Consider the following 23,800-nt stretch of genomic DNA (forward strand, 5'->3'; position numbering starts at 1 on the left):
ATTTTTAATGTTAAGGCGTGATTTATGTGACAGTAAATTGAAAATAATTGCCGTCGAAAAAATTAATAGCCTACCGGCCCATCCTACTAATCGGGTCTAGTTTTTTTCTTGCAACCTACGAAAAGATTAAATCGTTATTTAAACCCGATACACGTAACATATCTTTTTCAAACGCAAAACCTGAATAGGTGCCAGAATTAGTGAAAGGGTTCGTACTCGGCGACTAAAGATAAATTCGGTTCAATATCACCAGGACTGCCAATGGGGTTTTGTAGCAATGATAATTTCGGCCTTGTCAAACCTGTAGACAACTCGTGGTAGCCATTTGAACCAATGACTTATAGTTCGACAATTCGCTGTTGCGAAGTGTTTAATCAAGGCGGTGTGGACTGGAGCAGCTGATTGTATGATGGATGGGGCAGAATATTACTGCAGGCAGTGGAACCCTGTATAGTCGCTGTTGATTTGTACGTAATTGTACCAATTTTCCTGACGTTTCCTAGCATGGCCGCTCCCAATGACACCAGTATTCGATGGTTAATGCAAAATGTGAATCGAAGCAAAGACTGGAATACGGATTTATGGATTAATGATTAGGGACACTTTACGAGTAATATCACATTTTTAAGGTTCTTTGAAGTTTGTTCTCTTTGATGATAGTGTTTCATATATCATATGTAAACAAAAGGAGAATTATTCGTAAAGGGATGTCATAACACATAGAATTTCGCAATTCGTTTCCTTGTTCTCTAGAGTGAGAACACAAGTTTTAGATATGACGTACGTGGCATTTACATAGGTGTTGTTCATTACCACGGAAATGAAATGCTTGTACGTGAGTGAGGTACATTTTGTCACGCGTTGGTTATTATGTATTCCAGTAATGAAAAGGTACGATACCCTGTACGGGTATCGAACCCGAATCCTGGACTAGTCCACTAGGCCACTCTATCGCCCCAGAATGTGGATGGTACAAGTGATGTATTTATCATGAGGTTTCATACTTTTTAACTGTCTCTCAGCCTTTATCATGAAACTAAATTCAAATCATCGATTTCATACATCAGTAGAGGAAAAGAAATATCGATTGGTTCGTTAATTATTTTTTTAAGGTTTGTTTGCTGCTGAGCGCCGCACTCAGCAATATTCCAGCTATAACCCGGCGGTGCTATAGATAATCGAGTCTGGAACAGACAATCCAGTGGTCAACGTCATGAGCATCGATCTACACAATTGGGATACGATGACATGTCAACCACGTCAGCGAGCCTGACCACCCGATCCCGTTAGTCGCCTCTTACGATAAGCATGGGTTGCTGAAGATCAATTCCAACCCGGATCTTCACGGGTAGTCGGGTAGTAGTAGTAGCAGCAGCAGCAGCAGCAGTAGTAGTAGTAGTAGTAGTAGTAGTAGTAGTAGTAGTAGTAGTAGTAGTAGTAGTAGCAGTAGTTATTAGTAGTAGTAGTAGTGACAGAAGACGTACCAACAGCAGACGCAGTGGTAGGGTAGCGGTTGAAGTGACGAAAGTGATAATTGCTGAGTGGCTCGTATAGAGTGTTATGGACATTGTGAAACTGAAAGTAGCAGTTGTTCGTGCAATCATCCTTACCCTAACACCCGACAGGTGCTTCCAACACGAGCACCTTAAGCCAGCAGATCTGTAGTCAGCAGATGACACTGCCCGTCACTCAACAGAGCGCTTGTCATCAGTAGGCTTTCCTTTATACGGATGACCACTCAAAGCTGGACAAGAACGGATCATAATAGAATGCTCAGCTCCTCTTCTACTTAGGTTCCATACAGGGAGGCGACCTTTAAGACAGACAGTACCGTGCATCTCGTATGTACGATACAGAGAGGTAGCAAGCAGCCTCTGGACCCAAATGACTGTCTCTGAACTGCCGACTTAATAATCATGGTCACCGACTGTCTGCTGAGGTTCTGTCATCATAACATATCAAAATTGGGCCTACTGCGGAGACAGGTATTCTTGGGGGAAATTATTTACGAGATGATAGGAAATCGGAAATGTGTCACATATACCACAGATATATATGTCACCGAAGTCTTGGTTCGATCGATCGATGTCGTTAGTGACACAAATGCACTGAAATCATGTACACTGTTAAATATTTTTGTAATATTTTGTGTGTGTCAGACATGCTTTATTAACGCTTGTTTGTAAATTTATAATGTATTCAGGTGTAGTAGTAGTAGTAGTAGTAGTAGTAGTAGTAGTAGTAGTAGTAGTAGTAGTAGTAGTTGTAGTAGTCGTCGTCGTAGTAACAGTAGTACATGTTCTACAAGTAGCAGTATTAGACTGACTGGCTGAGTTTATAGCAATATTCCAGCAATATCGCGGCGGGGGTCACCAGAAATGGGCTTCACAAATTGTACCCATATGGGGAATCGAACCCGGGCCTTCGGCGTGACGAGCGAACGCTTTAACCACTAGGCTACCCCACCGCCCCAGCAGTAGTAGAAGGAGTAGTAGCAGCAATAGTAAAGGTAGCGGCTATACTAGAAGTAATAGTAGTAGTAGTAGTAGTGAGTGAGTGAGTGAGTGAGTGAGTGAGTGTTCATACCTATAAACTGTATGTCAGCATTTTTGTTTGTTGCTTTACGCCGCAATATTCCAGCAATATTACAGGTTTGTAAATAATCGAGTCTGGACCAGACAACCTAGTGATAAACAGCATGAGCATCGATCTACGCAATTGGGATATGGTGACATGTGTCAACCAAGTCAGCAAGCCTGACAACCCAATCCCGTTAGTCGCCTCTAACGACAAGCATGGTTTATTGAAGATCAATTCTAACCCGGACCAGTCGTGGTAGCAGTAGTAGTTGTAGCACTGGCAGCAGCAGAGGTAGGAGTAGCAGCAGCAGTAGCAGAAGTAGTCCCAGTGGGCCTTGGGCACGAATTTGGATTTGCCTTGATGTGTTTCCAGGTTGCTGGGTTTCAAGGAAATAGTAAACGTCTCAGACCTACATCACCTTCTTTCCCCAGACACGATGCCACTAAAAAGTATATTGGAAACCTCGTTAAGGCCTACACTCTCACTCTTAAGCCTACCAGCTATGTGCACATCCCTCACACCTAGCCCATTGCTTGGTGCACTCTGACTTCAACCCACAATCTCTTCTTTTCTGTTTATATACGCCTGCATATTCCATAATGCTGATCCTATCTCATTCACACGTTAGCGATTGTAAAACGTTACCAAATATCCTTCATGGCCACAAACAAAGCATGGCACCAAGAGGCCGCCCTATTTGGATGTGAGAGTTGAACCGGAACCTGAAACACGTGACCTGCAGTTTGAGTTGTCGACATTAATTTGTCCTCCAGGGCTGATGACGTCATACAGGCCACCATCTTCCCCGGCTCCTCAAGCAGTCCCGGTTACGTGGGTGTGTTTCCAAACTAAGCGGCTTCGGCGTTTATCTTTCCGCCATTCTCACAGCATCTTCATCAAAGATGCATAAACGGCGATAAACCTTGCTTGTTTTTGTACTGATCTTCGGGGCTACGACATTTATGGCAAGCAGGTTCTTTCTGAATATCAGCTTGTCGCATTCAATGTTCAGTCAGTCGATGTGACATTGGGCTCGGGGTACTGCTTGCCCTGTAGAACAAGGCGCCGAAGATGTCTGGACAGAGTGGCGTCCCGTAGGCGTGACAGAATCTGCTAACATCACAGGTTCGTGCCGGTAATCGTGTTTGACTGTCAACACCTAACCGTGGATTTCAAGGACGTGGTGGACTTTTACGACTTCAATCCCTTTACGTTTTCATGACTTGATATGACCGCATAAACGTTCCAATTGGCATTGAAAACTGTCGTATTCACTCTGTATCTATACTCTGCGTATCTGCTTATTTAGTAGTGCTGCGCAATATGACCGGTTTATCGGTATTTACCGGTTCAGACATGAAAACGATACGTATTCCGATACGCTGATCGAAAACCGATATTTTGACATGCATTCGGAAAACTTCGTAACACTCGGAAATCTTCGGATATTTCCGTTTTTAAGTTGTTCCTTTCCTTTTTTTAATTTGTGCCAAATATTATTTACATTTGTTTTTTGTCATGATTAAACATTTTTATTAAATCTTAATCAAGCATAGTGATTTTATTGTGTTTTTGCTTTATAAATCAAGCATTAACTCGATTATATGTAGTTTTTTTTTGTTAAAAACCCTGCAATATATTGCAATACATATCCAATATACGCTTTTGCATCGCAATAGTATCGCAATATGAAAATTCTTTGCAATACCCACCCCTATTATTTAGTTGGTACCTGCTTGATGATATCTATGTTCAGTTGCACATATATGTATATGAACATGTGGACTAAATGCTAAATTCTGATGTTTGTATTTTGATTCAATGAAGCAAAAGGTAGTTGGGTATTGCTTCCATCTACATTACAAAGGTGATAAGGTAGCCCATTGGATATAACGTTTGTCGTAGCGCCTTGTATTCAGGTTCTATTCGCCAAATTGGTAGAACGTTTGAAGCCTATTTCTTGAGTCTTGATATTGTTGGAATACTGTCGGAAGCGATTTACAAGTCAGTCCGACGTTGTCGATGACCTGGTGATACTTGTGTCAAATGGCTGGAAGCGAATGTCATTATCGCGATCTAGTCACAGATCTGTGAGAGCGATTTTACATGTGTACGTCCTTAGTCTCCTCGTAAATGACAAAAAGTAAAACGGGTAGCTGGAGCTGTGTCTATAGGTCATCTGTAGGTAGTGATGTAACAGGACATCTGTAGTAATCTACAGGTCACATGTAGTTGGTGTTCAACACATCTGTAGGTTGTGTTCTTCAGGTCACATGTAGGTAGTGTTCAACACATCTGTAGGTAGTGTTCTTCAGGTCACATGTAGGTGGTGTTCAACACATCTGTAGGTAGTGTTCTACAGGTCACATGTAGGTAGTGTTCAACACATCTGTATGTAGTGTTCTTCAGGTCACATGTAGGTGGTGTTCAACACATCTGTAGGTTGTGTTCTACAGGTCACATGTAGGTAGTGTTCAACACATCTGTAGTGTTCTTCAGGTCACATGTAGGTAGTGTTCAACACATCTGTAGTGTTCTACAGGTCACATGTAGGTGGTGTTCAACACATCTGTAGGTAGTGTTCTACAGGTCACATGTAGGTAGTGTTCAACACATCTGTAGGTTGTGTTCTACAGGTCACATGTAGGTAGTGTTCAACACATCTGTAGGTAGTGTTCTTCAGGTCACATGTAGGTAGTGTTCAACACATCTGTAGTGTTCTTCAGGTCACATGTAGGTAGTGTTCAACACATCTGTAGTGTTCTACGGGTCACATGTAGGTAGTGTTCAACACATCTGTAGTGTTCTACAGGTCACATGTAGGTAGTGTTCAACACATCTGTAGGTTGTGTTCTACAGGTCAAATGTAGGTAGTGTTCAACACATCTGTAGGTAGTGTTCTTCAGGTCACATGTAGGTAGTGTTCAACACATCTGTAGGTAGTGTTCTACAGGTCACATGTAGGTAGTGTTCAACACATCTGTAGTGTTCTACAGGTCACATGTAGGTAGTGTTCAACACATCTGTAGTGTTCTACAGGTCACATGTAGGTGGTGTTCAACACATCTGTAGTGTTCTACAGGTCACATGTAGGTGGTGTTCAACACATCTGTAGGTAGTGTTCTACAGGTCACATGTAGGTGGTGTTCAACACATCTGTAGTGTTCTACAGGTCACATGTAGGTGGTGTTCAACACATCTGTAGGAAGTGTTCTACAGGTCACATGTAGGTGGTGTTCAACACATCTGTAGTGTTCTACAGGTCACATGTAGGTGGTGTTCAACACATCTGTAGGTAGTGTTCTGTAGGTGGTGTCAACACATCTGTTGGTAGTGTTCTACAGGTCACATGTAGGTGGTGTTCAACACATCTGTAGTGTTCTACAGGTCACATGTAGGTGGTGTTCAACACATCTGTAGGTAGTGTTCTACAGGTCACATGTAGGTGGTGTTCAACACATCTGTAGGTAGTGTTCTACAGGTCACATGTAGGTGGTGTTCAACACATCTGTAGGTAGTGTTCTACAGGTCACATGTAGTTGGTGTTCAACACATCTGTAGGTAGTGTTCTACAGGTCACATGAAGGTGGTGTTCAACAACACATCTGTAGTTGGTGTTCAACACATCTGTAGGTAGTGTTCTTCAGGTCACATGTAGGTAGTGTTCAACACATCTGTAGTGTTCTACGGGTCACATGTAGGTAGTGTTCAACACATCTGTAGTGTTCTACAGGTCACATGTAGGTAGTGTTCAACAAATCTGTAGTGTTCTACAGGTCACGTGTAGGTGGTGTTCAACACATCTGTAGGTAGTGTTCTACAGGTCACATGTAGGTGGTGTTCAACACATCTGTAGGTAGTGTTCTACAGGTCACATGTAGGTGGTGTTCAACACATCTGTAGTGTTCTTCAGGTCACATGTAGGTGGTGTTCAACACATCTGTATGTAGTGTTCTACAGGAGCACGACAGGTATCTGTAGGTAGACGAAGTGTTCTATGTGCCCCCCTGTAGTTTTCTACGGGTCTTCGTGTCCTCTGGTTCTTCTCGTGTGTTTGTGTCACTCAACATGTGTACATGAGTTCATTGCATTTGTGTCAACGACATCAAATTACACTTGTGCACCTGTTCCGAATCCTTTAACATTTTAAAGACATCTCACCAACGACAGTGAGATTGACTTGACTCTTGTCTCAAATAGTACCATCCACTTCTGACCTTTCGCGTTTGAAACGAGTCCTATTTTCGTTCCCCTCTTCACAATACGCTTTATTTCAGTGGCTTTTATCTCGGAACTGTTGTAATAGCGTCGAAGATTTATTGTTTGAACTCACAGTAACATCGACCGTGTACCATCTTAAAGTAGCTGACTTTGATGAGCGGGTTATTTACTTGTGTCCATTGAATTGTTTCGATTAGATCTTCCTGTATATAACGACGCTTTATTCTCCGAGCCGTTGTCGTTTACTGCTACCGCAATCAAAGATAATGGTCCGTTGAACCAACATCCTTCAAATATGTCCCATAAGAATCACCGTAGGAGACTTCCAGGCGAACAATGCCATTCCCCGAAATGGCGGTCACTGCAGACGAGAGAGAATGAATGAAGTCGGTCATTGGTCAAGTCGAGCACAGGACATTCACACATCTAACTGCCCAAGTAAGATTAATATCGTCACTCTTGAGATGGTATGGGTCAGCGTGAGGGACCCATCTTACCAAATTGAACAAGCCCGTTTCAGAAATCAGTTGCCATAAATTCTGTCGTCTGCTCCTGGTATGGCAAGATGGATGCACCCATCATGCTGGCTATTGATTCGGATAGGAACATCCCTCTGCTTTTCACCGCCTACTCCCGCCGTGTTGACGAAACTGGGGATTACTATCATGGAAGCAGACGACAATTAGTAATCGGTACATCTCTGTTTTTCCGATAAACTGGACGTAATGGCATATTTAGTGTTGAGTAATGTAGACAACGAATTACGACAGCTTATCGATGCAGATGTCGATTTTCATTAATCATTTGTATCCATTTGAAAGCAGTTCAAACAGGCGCCAATTTCAGAGGGAAAATAGTCTCCATTACATTTCAGCAACACCAAGAAAGCAAGACGACAATATATTATCCTAATCTCTGACAGCAAAATACCTCATACGACTGTAGTAAAACGCATTACACCTTCAACTAGCTTTTAGTTTACGCCAATTCATTACAGATTCAATATCTGTGAGCAATTAGTTTGAAATACATGCATATTCACAAGTCCGTTTTTGAATGAACTGTCGTGCGGGGTGTCATTTGGACGACATCAGCTTTGTAGCTTATGTAGGTCAGTGGGAAGAAGATGGCAGCTGTGACGATGGCAGCATCGTGCCTAATTGTTGCAGACGTCGTTAGTTGTTTACGGCTTTAGGAGAGCGGCATCGCAACGCAGGACAAATCTCACTGCCTGAGTAATCAATAGACGCTACAAACAAGCCATCTCTATGACGTGGTTCCCGCCATTCGTTGTCATCAACTGGACAGATAAATTTTGCGTCATGTTATTGAACACGGTGACATTTTACTGTGCCGTGGAATCGGCTTGTTGGCTGGTTTAGAATTACACGTAAATCTTCATTAGTCAAGTCGGGGGAAATTGTGCCTAAATCTTCATTAGTTGGCTATCGGCTGGGATAATGTTCTGTACGGTATCATGATGAGTGGCCGCTGGCTTCTTTGCCATGGGTCAGAGGTGTCTTCCAACGTTAACAAGTTGTGTGTCAACATTACCTTTACAGTACCTTGTACAACAACAACAACAACTACTACTACTACAACAAAAAACAACAACAACTACTACTACTACTACTACTACTACTACTACTACTACTACTACTACTACTACTACTACTACTACTACAACTACCACCATTACTACCTGTCTTAGAATACGAATATGTATTGGGGTATCTGCAAATGAATATAACCGTACACGGGTCAGTTCATCAGAGCAAGTTTATCTTGAAACCAGGAAACAGATACTCTAAGCGTTTACATTTGAAAATGGCAGCTGCTCTTAGGATTAAGCAGTGGAACCGTCAATCAACGAACTGATAGGCCCAAAGCAATTGGTAGTCCGTGTCAACTCTTCAGGGACGCACATTCTTGATTTGAAAGACTGTATTCAAGAGAACACGGTTGGATATAGTCAACTGCATCTGTTGTGTTTAAGCACATCGTGGCCTGTGATCTTGTGCCAGTGCACAGGTCCCATATCAGATGGAGTCAAGCGGCATAAGTGGCAGCGAGTAGTTGGATGTGTGACCGTTTACGTCAGCACAGTGCCCTGCCCGACACTGAAGCATGCTTCCTTAGACATGTTTGCTCAAACATCCATTTGTTCACTTAGCAGTGAATGGGTACCCGGTAGGATGAGATGGTCATGTGGCTATTAACCTCCAGGCACTTCACAGGCAGAGTTATATACTCCCAAGGGATCCGAGAATGCTCAGTGATTAACTGACCGGGCTAATAATGTTGTTTGGGCATAATATTTAGTACGGAAAAAGAATATCCAAAATAACTATCACTAAACAATACGTATGCCTATATGTCGATACACGTACTATCTCACTGAAGTATATTGAAAGTTCAAGGTGAACGTCGGTCAGAACTCGACCGTTGCTGAAAGAATGTCTTTTTCACCAAGATTGACAGATGATCATGACTACAAATACTCCACACATGGCCGCCTCGTCCCATCCAACTACATCCTCTTCTCCATTCGACAGCTGTAACTTAACATCATATCGCAACACTTCCACATAGTCCCAGAACTTAACGCTGGCAAGATCGATACCATGAGGCCACTTGTCTTCAAAAACATTACAAGATAGAGATAACCGTAATGCCGTCCCATGACTGCCTGCTCAAGAGCTCTTCAGGGCAAAAATATACGAAGCTGTTGAAAAACATTCCTAAATCCGATAACCTACGCATCTGCCAGAAAATCTGCATAAAAATAAACAGCGAAAATCAATGAACGTTCACGCACACCAACCTTCCCGATAGATAGTTCTTAAGGCCATTCAGGTGCAGCAAATTGTCTATTTATCAATCTCTAGCCCTCGATAACATGTTTTAGTAGCGCTTTCTGAATACCAGTCGATGAAGTCCTACCAGATGTCCCTACGCAAGTATAACATAGTTAATTATATGATCAATAGAAACTATTATCTGTCATATTCGCTTTTCGTCATCGTGTTCTCTTGATAGAGACTTAATAGACAGAGTGTCCTATTTCAAAATATAATATAATGGTCTAAAGGAAGGTATCATTTGTTCACAACAGTGTATTTGAATGGAATGAATTTTGCAAGGCTGGCAATTGGCCTGTTGTCAGAGGTGAAGTCGCAATAGGGTTGAAATAATGCCGAAGCGACGTTAGATTGTAACGCACTCAGAGGAGAGGGTGACCAACGGATTTAATGTTGCATTGACGAAGCAATCGCTATTTCTGGTTAAATTGTATCGTAGGTCAACTGAATTAGTGTTATGTTTGTGTTTTTGTTGTTTTACGCGGCACTCAGCATTATTCAAACTAAATGGTGGGATTTGTAAATAATTTACTTTGGACCAGACAATCAAGTGACTGACACATAATCTTGAGCATCGACCTACGATACCCGGATATGACCACATACATAAACCGAGAAGGAACACCAGGCACCAGGGTCCTCTTACCTGCAGTAACGGTTGCTGTAAATCAGTCATTCACTGGTTAATACGATTATAAAATTAATATAATGAATTTGAAAAACAAAACAAATTGATTGGATGATCGAGTCTATGCCCCGATGGCGTGGACCATTGCTCATGATACCAATCACAGGTTTGTCCAGTTCGGACACAAAATACATTTATAACTGAAGTATTGCCGAGTGTGACCTTAAACAAGTAAATGGAAAAATATTGCCCAAGTTACATGGTAGTAAAAGCTGGGGACAAAATTGAACGAACGACTTCATCTCATGGAATATCCCCTGTACGTGAGACGTTAACAATGTTGTTGCCGTTACAAATCTTGAAAATTGGATTGAGATGCACTACTGAAGGGCCAAGGTCGTAACATGCTATTTCCAGCAGCAGCAGTCACTGCCATTGTCCTTGGTCGTGTTTATATTAACTATTTTTGCTATCTTTGCTTAGAGGCAGAAGGTTCAGCAGTTTCATTCTAATCACGAAAAGTCCTTGGAAAATTGAGACAGCTCCTTTGTCTATCAGCCATCTTGTCCGACATGGGAGTAATACGCTTGTCATACTTTTTAACGAACCCAATGACGTGAACGGCATAAAAACCATTGTGTCAGAGATTATAAATATCTGCATAAAGGTATAAATACCAAGTTACCGAAATATTTTTGTGATATTTTCAGAGTAGACTGACTTTAAACCCAAGCCTCAGTTTATGTAAAGATAGAACGCCGATGACTGAAAATAACAGATTCAATTGAGCACACAAGGTAAAATGACGTTGAAAATATATCAATGGCTCGCTAAAGATCGGTAACGAGGTCCTATCGTCTGGACATAATTCTTGTTTTAACTCTGACTTGGCTGCGGCTGTAGTCAACATGAATTATACTACTCACACTTTGCTAAGGATCACACAAAATCAGAACTTTACTTAACGTAGATTCATAATTTCAAATTGTATTCATTACAACTAGATAAACAATAATATGGTAACCTCTTTGGGCAAACAGTCACTTTAATCTAGAATTTTGCACTTGATACATGAGTAACCACTAACTGGTTTTCATGGCACCAATCAGCCATTTTGCAAATCATGGAATGAGTCATTGACAAGTACACAGCACCTGTCAATAGCAGGTATGGTTTCCACAAGATAAAATGACATACTGAAACCAAGGATCCATGCTTACTATAAGCTTAGATATTTAAATCAAATTTGGACCCACATCATAGTTTTCTGTTGAATCCATGATTCGATCCATAGCAAAGTGTGAATAGTATATGTATGACAATTATACGAGTTCAGTGTTGTTGAACATACAAACAACGTTATTTGGAAGTAGCTACGAAACGGGCATGAGTATACTTATGACTATCTCTTGTATACGATTATAAAATTAATATAATGAATTTGAAAAACAAAACAAATTGATTGGATGATCGAGTCTATGCCCCGATGGCGTGGACCATTGCTCATGATACCAATCACAGGTTTGTCCAGTTCGGACACAAAATACATTTATAACTGAAGTATTGCCGAGTGTGACCTTAAACAAGTAAATGGAAAAATATTGCCCAAGTTACATGGTAGTAAAAGCTGGGGACAAAATTGAACGAACGACTTCATCTCATGGAATATCCCCTGTACGTGAGACGTTAACAATGTTGTTGCCGTTACAAATCTTGAAAATTGGATTGAGATGCACTACTGAAGGGCCAAGGTCGTAACATGCTATTTCCAGCAGCAGCAGTCACTGCCATTGTCCTTGGTCGTGTTTATATTAACTATTTTTGCTATCTTTGCTTAGAGGCAGAAGGTTCAGCAGTTTCATTCTAATCACGAAAAGTCCTTGGAAAATTGAGACAGCTCCTTTGTCTATCAGCCATCTTGTCCGACATGAGAGTAATACGCTTGTCATACTTTTTAACGAACCCAATGACGTGAACGGCATAGAAACCATTGTGTCAGAGATTATAAATATCTGCATAAAGGTATAAATACCAAGTTACCGAAATATTTTTGTGATATTTTCAGAGTAGACTGACTTTAAACCCAAGCCTCAGTTTATGTAAAGATAGAACGCCGATGACTGAAAATAACAGATTCAATTGAGCACACAAGGTAAAATGACGTTGAAAATATATCAATGGCTCGCTAAAGATCGGTAACGAGGTCCTATCGTCTGGACATAATTCTTGTTTTAACTCTGACTTGGCTGCGGCTGTAGTCAACATGAATTATACTACTCACACTTTGCTAAGGATCACACAAAATCAGAACTTTACTTAACGTAGATTCATAATTTCAAATTGTATTCATTACAACTAGATAAACAATAATATGGTAACCCCTCTTTGGGCAAACAGTCACTTTAATCTAGAATTTTGCACTTGATACATGAGTAACCACTAACTGGTTTTCATGGCACCAATCAGCCATTTTGCAAATCATGGAATGAGTCATTGACAAGTACACAGCACCTGTCAATAGCAGGTATGGTTTCCACAAGATAAAATGACATACTGAAACCAAGGATCCATGCTTACTATAAGCTTAGATATTTAAATCAAATTTGGACCCACATCATAGTTTTCTGTTGAATCCATGATTCGATCCATAGCAAAGTGTGAATAGTATATGTATGACAATTATACGAGTTCAGTGTTGTTGAACATACAAACAACGTTATTTGGAAGTAGCTACGAAACGGGCATGAGTATACTTATGACTATCTCTTGTAATGCTGGAGATACGGTCTCCCGTCCCATTATTTCTGAACTTGTCGAAAGTCATAAATCTAAGCTAAAATTTCGTTCCCCTTATTCTTGTTATCGTTTAGTTTTTTGGGTTACATTTTGTTTTTAGTATATTTTCTGGTTTTGTTTGTTTTGTGATTATTTAATAGGGCATATTTTTAAAACAAAATATTCAATAATGTAATCCTGAAATTTTATCATGCAAATTGTCCAATACGTTAATAAGAAAGAAAATATCAATCTTCGCAAACACATACGATTATAAAAATAATGCGCCCCACCATGTGACTCTTCCCCGACCTCCAATAATCCGCATGCCCTTGCATGCACAGCCGCGACTATTTCCACCAAATTCAGTTGGCGTTAACTTTGTCCCCAATACCTCCTATAGCTCATATTGCAAAGATATCGAGTCTCCGGCTTAACCAGATTATCTAGGTCATCATCATAGTGTTATTCCAGCGTCCTTATAAATCCTGAGGCACTGGGCAATGATGGAATACACAGTATCTCTAAGGTCGGGGGAGACATTTCCCCTTCGGGGACGTTATAACAACCTATCGTGGGAAGCCTTGCCCACGTCCTGCTCATGCCCCAGGAGGAACATAAAGGCCAGAGCTTGTTAGATGTTCTATCCTGCCCGACTTCAAACCTAATGACAGAATGTTACAGTCTTTAGAATTAAAGTACCAAGCTCCTGTCCCTCCCATAAACTGGCAAACTAAGTCGGTTGCTGGACATTAGAAGGAATGTACCAATCTAACGGGAATTCTTCCTTTTGATTAACGGACATGATGGTATTGTGTCAAATACATAAAGACCAATGGATGGACATGGAGATGGTCTCTCTTGGTACATAATCGTGGACTATATTCGATTTTTTTGACTTGATAACTCTCTCCCAAATAAAAGCTTGAGGTGCTAGATTCTGTCACTTTGTCACTTGTATTGTTTGCTCAATTCGTTTGGAATATAGAGATAGTAATCACTTCCCCTATGGGAGGTTTTGTTAACTCTTGGTTGCCGATCGGACACGCTATTGACGATGGGAATGTAGGGAATCTCACATGGTACAGAAGCAGGAACAATTGCACATCATTATCAAGTTTGCTTTCAATGGAGGCATTAATCAACACCGATGAAGGCGGGCTTAACGCTAAGAAACCATTGTGTCTTTGCAGTCCTCTTTTGGCATTCCAATTTTGGATCACAACTATTAATCTAAATATATCCCGTTATCCTAGAATGTTTTATCTTAATTTGTCAATTACTAACAGAAGACTGAACATAATTGAAACCTTGTGACCAGAATAGAACCTTCGACGACATGAATGTCAAGAGAAGGATAACTGCGAAAGTTACATTCTAGAGTCCTTGGGAAAATGTCCTTATTTGGTATCAGGATCTGTTTTTCTGTCATTGTTAACAGAAATAGAAAACTACCAGCATGTAACAGATCATGTTTTCTTCTTTTATCACACTGTTGTGAATGCCAAAGGCTATTTGTGTTTCAATGACTTGTACAGTCGTGGTTTTGGGCAATGCCAGTACAAGTGGGTGGATGTGAACGTGCTCAGTTGTCTGTTATAATTATTTCCTGACGTTGCTCTTGAAAAACGTTATTTTTACTTTAGATTTAAAGTTTGCAAACATTATTTCACTTCAGATTAAATATTTATGAGTTTGAGATATCCAGGCACAGGCATACTTGTAAGAGGCATGCGTGTTGTGAGTGTAAATAGAGTAGAATAAATATGATAAACACAGTTCGTTATCATGTATCCGTCATTTCCATCCATAACACACACATATGTGAGAAAATAATCGATATGCCAGTTCATGATTATCAATTATTTTGTATGGTCATATCGTGGTAATTTAATGTTTTACAGCTTATTCTTTGAGACAGGGGTATTTTTGCGATTCTCCGACTTTTCATGGAAATGTGTGATGGTGATTTATTTAATGGCAGTTAACATTATTTTTGTTACTTAAACAAGTTGTTTTTGTTTTCTCTATACTTCTAGAGTGACGGCATGTTATTAGGAATGTTTACATATTACCCAGAACTCAAAATGGCCGCCAAAATGGCCGCCATTGTAGTATAACTACATATACTTAGTGGAGGACTAAATTTGTACTGATATGAAATCCAAACAACTCATTTGGTGTCTAATGTTTAATACAGTACTGGGGAGGCTACGAAATCTTATTTCTCGGCCCCTTTTGAGATTCTCCTCCTGGACTATTATCATGTTTGTGAGTGTCAAGTAAGTTGGGCTTTGTATCTGACATTAGACAGAATTCCACCTGTAGCACGGCGTGTAAGGTTACAATAGGAAGGAGGTCTGATGTGATCCAGGCCTCAGAAGTGTACTCGTGTTTCCCAGGCATCATATGATTCGGGGGCGCGGTGGGCGAGCGATCTAAGGCACCAGGCTAGTGATCCTGCGAGCTTAAGGTGCCGGGATCGAGCACACCTGTGACCGAGTGTAAAAACCTTGGCGTCAACTTTGTGTGCAGACTCTTTCAGTGTTGTTACAACCCTAGTGTACAGTACTGTGCACTTAGAAGACCCCACAAATCTGTTGGTAATGACCACATGGTGGCCACATGAATACGTGCAAACACCTAGTTGCGAATATTCGTAAATGTAAACGTTTCGTAAACGTACACTTGTACAAGAACTGTGACATGTGTCCCTGTCCACCCTGCTGTGAATGGGTACCTCGTAAGGATGGGAGAGCCACATTAACTTGGTGCGCCTAAATGGCTGCAAGACTTGATCCCCAGGGAGTTGAGATATTAAATCGATTACAGGGTCGGGATTGTCACGCTGACAAGACATGGTCATGCTTATCGACCGTGTGGTGATTAGAACATCGAGCAGGATAGGCAATTCATAAGTAAGCTGAATAAGCAAGTCGTCACGTCACGGTGATGATTGTACAAGTGTGATTGTTGTTCAGGCAACATATATATGGTGTTCAGTGGATAGATATATTCAGTTTATGATCACTGTGTATTGTATTAGATAAAAGAAGAAGAAAACAAACTTAAATACCCTGGGAATTTGCTGTACATCATCACAGAGCGCACATATTAATATAAGATAAATAAGATAAATAAAAGAGCGTTTTCACAGGTAAATGTACTGTAAAATACATTATTGAACACAGATTAAAAATATGCAGGTAAAACAGTTATGATTAATATAACAACAACTATGTAGATATACAGGTAAAGATGAGATTTGTATGTAAAAATATTATTTCTCATTTCAAAAGCCGATGCTGGACGGGATGAACGGTTTCAATGCTCTATTTTATTTAAATTTGGGAAGTTGGTAACGTAATAGCGGTTTTAACATAAACAAAGACATTTATCTTAGCACCAGACATGATTCTAATCAAAACAAACATGTCATTTTGAATAGGATTGAATTGGCAGTGAACATGGTAACATTAACAGTAACTATAGTTGTACAGTTAGTAAATATGGTGGTATTATCAATGACTATGGCAGCATTAGTAATGAATTTTGTTGTGAAATTGGTCGCATAAGCAGTGAACCTAGTTCTATTGACAGCGCATTGTCTGAAGCCCATTCTCGGTGTCCCGTGATATTGCTGGGATATTGCTAAAAGCGGCGTAACACCACTCACTCACTCACTCTGTTAACAGTGAACATAGTTGTTTAAAAAGTAAACACAATTGTATTAACAGTAAACATAATTGTATTAGCAATGACACAATTGTATGTAAAGTAAACATAGTTGCATTCAGAGAACGCATAGTTGCATTAAGAGTAAATATACTTGTATTAAAAAAGATACGTAATTGTATTAACAGTGAACACAGTAGTATTTGCAGTGGACATTGTTGTAATAACGGTAACATCACCGATTTTCAGATCATGGGTTGTTTTTGTCTCTCTCCGGACATTAATAGACAACACGACGTCTGTATCAAACCACGCTCATTTGGGGCACATTAGACGCAAACTTTAGTCTAATTACTTCCCAAAGCTTATTTAAACATCAATGGAAGCTCGAGTAATCGGCCATGCGCCCATTATCATCAGGCAGCCAAGGTGATATATTTTAAGAAGAAACACTCTCGGGGCAAAGTCGACTCGAACTTTGTTCTGATGCAGCAGGAGATTTAGTCTCGTACAACGACTCTGCTCACGAACATGTTACATTTATTAACAGAAATAACAAAAGGCGCGTACTGTGGCCCAACACGAAGGCTTACGTTTGAAAAGGTTACTCTCCGAGAGATCATATTTTCACATTTTGTTCCATTGTGGAAAGTTAATTACGAACCGGAGATAACATTGACGGAGAAGATTTGATGGAGGCATACAACTCAGATAATCAAAGGTTAAGGTCAGTCGTGTTAAGAGCTTGCGATATTTCTACACCCATCAATAATATTACGGATTGTATGTCCATGAAATCTTGGCAATGCGTATCTGTTTGGTAAACTGCCCTCAAAATATAATGCACGCCCAAGTGTGATGGCGGAAAAATTGAGGTAAACAGAAACTGTTTACTAATCTGTTTATTCATAATTCTCAAAGACCATAGGCCTTCAGTACATGTGCAATCGTAATCAGTGTATCTACGTTTACATGTCTAAGATATTTTTCTTTTTTCATTTAATCCATAAAAATATCTTGGACGTCTATGTACAAGTTCTAAATGCCACTGAAAGACATCGTACTTTAACATGGTAACATGCTTTGAATATCATAGGTTCACAGCATGCAATACATTTACAGAGATTTCGTTAATACATTGTTACTTGACAGATCAACGTACATAGAACATATCAGTAAAAATTACAGTTTTTACATTTCTATAGTGTATAATCGTAAAACTGACAAGTTATATGTTTTCTCGATAATTGTTCGTTTGAGCTGCATCTGAATTTGGCAAGTGCAGTTCCAAAGGATTTTAGTGTTACATTGTATACGTATGGCTTTCTACAGAAACTGTTAAAGAGAGCATAAGTTGAGAGTTTCTTGTACAATGATAGATAACAATGCCTATTTTGAAGGTACACATCTGTTAAAGACTATTATATTTTTACATTGTAAATTTTTTACTCGACAGTGAAGTATTTGAATTTTGGAAAGTATGTTTTAAATCTAAACTTCTTTAACTCGACAGTGATGTACATGTATTTGAGTTTTGTCGGAAGTATGTCAGAGGTGTTTGAGCTGCTGTTTCAAGACCAGTAACGTTTTAACAATATTTGCAACGTTTTGGTCAAACATATTTTCAAGTATTTACTTCCTTCTACCCCGTTTTATACACGTTTTCAAGACACCTTTAAACACAAGAATGATATCCAATATATTCCAATGATGTTCCTATGCGTAATAGGTATTTAAGTGTCTCTATTCAAAGGTGCGCATAATCTTGTGCTTTGTCTACAACCCTAGTGGAATATTAAGGAGTAGCAGTATGCTCAGGAATGGAAGCTGGTGGCACTGATACACCACATGGTACAAAGGAATAACTTTGCAATAAGTTTATTAACATTAATCCTTTATTTTGAATGCCAATAAGATGGATAGCAAATGTCGTTATATTGGTGTTCTGTTCATTCGCATAATAAAGCTGTTCGTCTTGCAGATCAATAAAATAATAAAAGTGCAATGTAACAGCACAAACCTCAATTATGTGAGATCTTTGTTAATATCACTCCTTGGTTGTTATGCTGTAAGGTTTCGTCATAATAAACTTGATAATATGTATTATTGTTCCGTGATAATATGTCAGTTCTTAGAATCTGTTAATGTACCAGGCCAGTCTTGAACTATAAATCAAATATGCCCCATAAAATCATAGGTTATGGATCGTAGCCTTAATGAATTAGGAAACATAAAGATAGGGTCAAATCAGGCCGTTGCTATCCGTTGATGGTTGTTCACACAACACGTCAGGCTGCTGTTGTTTGTTGAGGGCTGGGCAAACAACACCCCAGGTGGCTGTTTATCAGCTCAACACACATCACACGCTCCCAAAGGCTTCCCTAGGTTGTGGACCTTGTGGTTCCAGCATTCGCTCATTAACATCTCAACGTCATACATGACAGGGGTCGGTCCGGGTTATAATTGGTCTTCAGCAACCCATGCTTGTTGTAAGAGGCGACTAACGGGATCGGATGGCCAGGCTCGTTGACTTGGTTGACACATGTCACCGTGTCCCAATTGCGTAGACTGATGCTCTTGCTGTTGATCCAAGGAATGTTTGGTCCAGACTCGATTATTTACAGACCGCCTCCATATATATATTGCTGAGTGTCGCATAAAACTAAACTCACTCACTCACTCAGTCCCTACATGGCAGGGTTGTCTGAATCTTGGTTGTGTAAGTACCTTGACAATTTGTATTCGTTTTAGTCACTGTAATTTATGTACCAAACATTAGCTCGAAATGAGTCTCTCACAAAGCAAAAGATCGGCCAAACAATGTTGTTATGGCTAAATTTTGCATATGACGGACTCCAATGATACATATATATGCAGACCCATCATCGATAGCCAAATGGTTAAATCGTCCGCTCGTCACGCCACGCCAAAGGTCGAGGCTCTATTCCCTGCAGGGATACAATATGTGAAGCCCATTTCTGGTGTCCCCCGCCGTTATTGAACTGGAATATTGCGTAAAACCATACTCACTCATTCAATCATGATTGAATCTCTCTTCGCCCCTGTTTCCTCTTTCTTGTTGTTTGGGGCGGCGGGTAGCCCAGTGGTTAAAGCGTTCGCTCATCACGCCGAAGACCCGCGTTCGATTCCCCACAGATAATACATTGTGTGAAGCTCATTTCTGTTGTCGTCCGCCGTGATGTTGCTGGAATATTGCTGAAACAGGCGCAAAACACAACTCACTCACTCACTTTTCTTCTTGTCAGAACCACACCTTCTGTCAGAGTCCCACCAAAGTGGTAGCCGTCTGAGACAGACATCATGTCGGCATTTCTGCAACATCAAACCACAGCGATCTTATAAAACAGGAATAATGTTCACAGTGACGTTGAACCAAACTCACTCACTCACTCTGTAGAGACCTGGGTGATTAATGGAATAAAACAGTATAGAAATTGTTTATGGGTCATGAAGCAAATGATTGTCTATTAAATACCTTTCCACGAACAATATGGAAAGTAGATATGAACATACATTCACATTTGAAGTTATGCTACTTTTCAACTTGGACACACGTGTAAGTAGAATAAGACCTAGACTAACAACTAGTCTCTGAAATGAACATATTTTACTGAAAAAAAGTTCATAGTAAAAAAAAATAATATATAATAAAAAGGAGCCCTGAGACTTTCTTCATTTTTGAAGCTGAGGAAATCTTGACTTGCCACATTTTCTAGACTTGTGTGGGCTTTCTTGGATATATTTGCTTCAGGGTCTGTACGACAGACTAAATAGACCGTAACAAAGCAGAAACCCTATAACTGGTCCACTTCTTGGGCTTACTGTAATCCATAATACTCTGCAAAAGTCTTGGCAAATTTCCTTTTGCCAAATGGAGCACGTTCAACCAAGTGTAAAGACAGTCAAAACATTTCTTTAACGTATGCCCAGTCAATTTCAAAAAGCGTCAATCATGTTTATACTAATTAACAATTGAATGAGGTTAGTATTCACTTGAGAGTCTGGTTGTTTCAGGAAGTAATAAAAATATCCGCTCCTGCAATACAATTAGTTTAAAAAATCCTTTTTGTTCTTTTTGAAGTATAACAATATCCTCGCATCGTGCCTTTGATTGACAACAGTCTCAACCTTCAGGGTTTCTTTACATGGCTAATTCGGTTATCAATGTAAATATTTTCTAATAATTATGATTGATGATATCCAGAAAAGGCACGTTAGCTCTGTATTTAGATAAGATCACAAGTAGTGCTCCGTCATGTTTGAAAAGCTGGGACAATTTCCTTGCTCAGAATATCTCGGTTAGCAAAATGTATCAAAATCATCAAAGTTAAAATTAGAAAAAACAGCAATTTATATAACTGACGAGATTGTTTTTGTGTTCCAGGAGGTTTTGCGTGTCACTTGAAAGCCTTTTTTGAGTATTTTTGGAGATTTTGAAGCTTGGCTAGATTTCACCATCGATTGATCGGACCTGGCTGTTTTTTCGTGTTTATTGCGTTACGTGGAAATGCGATTTGCGTTTTATTGGGGACTTCAAGTCAATAAAGTCTTTTTCCCCGTAAGAAACATCCCAGACTCATAAAAACCGCGAGACCTTGGATATTTTCAAAATAGATTTGATCGTTAAATATATGAGGAAATTTACGTGACATTGTCGCTGGCTTGGTATTCCGGTATCTGAGCGTGCTCCTGGCTTGACCATTAAGTGCTGCCGGTAACACGGCTGGGCTGAAAATGCCAATGAATATTCATGAAGTGATTTTAGTTTAGAGGATAATTTATACCAACACTTTTTTCAAAAGATGCCGTTTCCACAACAGTCTTTTGCATTTCAATGAAAGCATTAGCGAACGATTTATCGCATGTTTAAAGTTGCTCTTTTCCACTTTTAAGCTAATGGTGTTTATCTAGACTTGCCAAGTAAACAGTGTTCTTAGTTCGATACATAACATGAATATAACTTTGAATTCAATGTTTTTAAAAGTTTGTTAACAAAATATATTGTCCTAGGGATTTGATGATGATGATGATGATGAGGGGAGGAGGAGGAGGAGGAGGAAGAAGTAGAAGAAGGAGATGATGATGATGATGATGATGATGATGATGATGATGATGATGATGATGATGATGATGATGATGATGATGATGATGATGATGATGATGACGCTGATGATGATGATGATGATGATGGTGGTGGGGGTGGTGGCGATGATGATGAAGATATGAGATAATAACAACCGTCGTCTTCACCATCATCATTATTATTGTAATCATCATCATCATCATCATCTAATTTTTACCGGCTGTGCCTGTCTACAAAAGTTATGATTTCGTGATTTTCATCTGGATGCAGTCATATGATTTGTTGAATCGTAACTAAGTACCAGTGATATGTTCTTTCGTCAGGGGGCAAAAAAGGCGTTCAGACAAACCACTAACATATCAAATCAACAACAATGAATACGTAAACATCGTCCCCGAAATAGACCGCAAATTTAATCCAGATTCAACCTTGTGATGGATTACTTACTGCACGTTGACAGAAGCCCTGAATTATTGAAGCAGCAAACGTAGATCCCAGGCAATTAACCGACGGATCATCACAAGCGTCAATATGATCACTAACCAGATCGCGATGATTAGATTAGAAATTTTGATATAATTATGTCTTCGTTTCAGACGTGGCACTTGGCATGGACGTATCGACCTGTGTAACATTTGACTTTTTGACATTTCAGTGTGGCTAACAGTGGCTGTGGTTGGCTGGTGTGAGTCGGCAGGAATTCCGAGTGAGTATTCCTTTCTGATGTTACTTTGGTCCACCGATATTAGATGGTTGTACTCAACACCAGTCAAGAATGTGCATTCGGATCCACTCGTATCATTCCGGTTCATTCCGGGAGACGCCGAAATGCAGCTCAACCTAATTCGTCACTACCCGCCCCTTTCCGTAACCGACAAGAAAACACTTCCTTTCACGAGGAGTCGCTTCAAGTACATAAATTAAAAACATCCTGCAAGACTAGTTTTGGATTTTTCATTAAAAAGACCCAACGGAACTGCTAATTGTTTTCAGTCATGCTGTAAATGCAATTAAATCCGATGTGTTTTAAATAGCATCCGCGATATATTAATTAAGTGGAGAAAATATACGTCGAAAGTGGTCCCAAGGGTTGACAATTATTCCCGCTTTGCCCGTTTGCACTTAGAGAGAACCCAGTCATAAAATGGCTATGAGGGTGGCAAGAGTCGCTTCTCAACTTGTCCCGGAACAACACGAGTCGGTCACGAATGCTGTTTCCCTTGACAACACTTGGATTTGCGAAATTGTCATTGTCTGTACTGATTGATTATCGGAAGTAATTTATCGTTCGATTATAGGTTATTTAGCACTGAGTCCAGTTTATGGTTTACGGACATTCTTGACAGTGTCCACATAGTTACTGGGAGATAATGTGCCCGTCGATGCTTGTGATTATAAACACTGACCAGGTCAGGGAGACGGGTGTTGGGGTCAAGAATCTCTAAACCATTGTGATTAAGATCAGGGTAAATATTTGGTGCTAACTTGCAGTTAGAACTCAAGAGATATGTTTACTTGAACAATTTCTTATAAACTAAACGCGTCAACGCATTTCTATACATGTGTAAGTAAGGTTTTATCAACAATGAGTGAATTGGTTTTACACCTCTTTGAACAGAATTCCAGTAGAGTGTATACAACAGCAGACCTGCTCAGTGTGGGAGAAAATCCCGAAGTGGTGCATCCTTCACGTACCACCTTTGTATAAACCCCGTAACATTATCGGAGAAGGTTTCGAAACCTGGTGTGCCCAAGGGACGCAACTCTGGCCCCTCACGTGATGGAGACAGCTACTTCAGCAACGAGGTGTTTCCGCGCTTGCCCTGAAGAGCAAAGATCAATACTTTGTAATTATAGTAATGGTTCAGACTCTACGGTACACTAGCAAATGGCATATTCATAACTGCTAATATCCATTAGGTTATGTAGTCAATCGATGAGGTCGTCCAAAAATTG

The 23,800-nt window shown here is 40.0% G+C and overlaps 1 protein-coding gene across 2 annotated transcripts in view; it reads left to right on the forward strand.

Annotated features, from left to right (window-relative positions):
• LOC124269114 overlaps positions 1 to 23,800 on the forward strand; it is a 64,213-nt gene that overhangs the window by 31,834 nt on the left and 8,579 nt on the right. For both annotated transcript variants that reach the window (XM_046704132.1, XM_046704131.1), the window contains one exon: positions 22,500 to 22,550. In XM_046704132.1, coding sequence (XP_046560088.1) covers positions 22,500 to 22,550 — 51 coding nt within the window. The remainder of the gene's footprint in view (positions 1 to 22,499; positions 22,551 to 23,800) is intronic.

Source organism: Haliotis rubra, unplaced genomic scaffold (assembly GCF_003918875.1).
Source record: "Haliotis rubra isolate DU_JTF1 unplaced genomic scaffold, ASM391887v1 Scf142, whole genome shotgun sequence".
NCBI lineage: Eukaryota > Metazoa > Mollusca > Gastropoda > Lepetellida > Haliotidae > Haliotis > Haliotis rubra.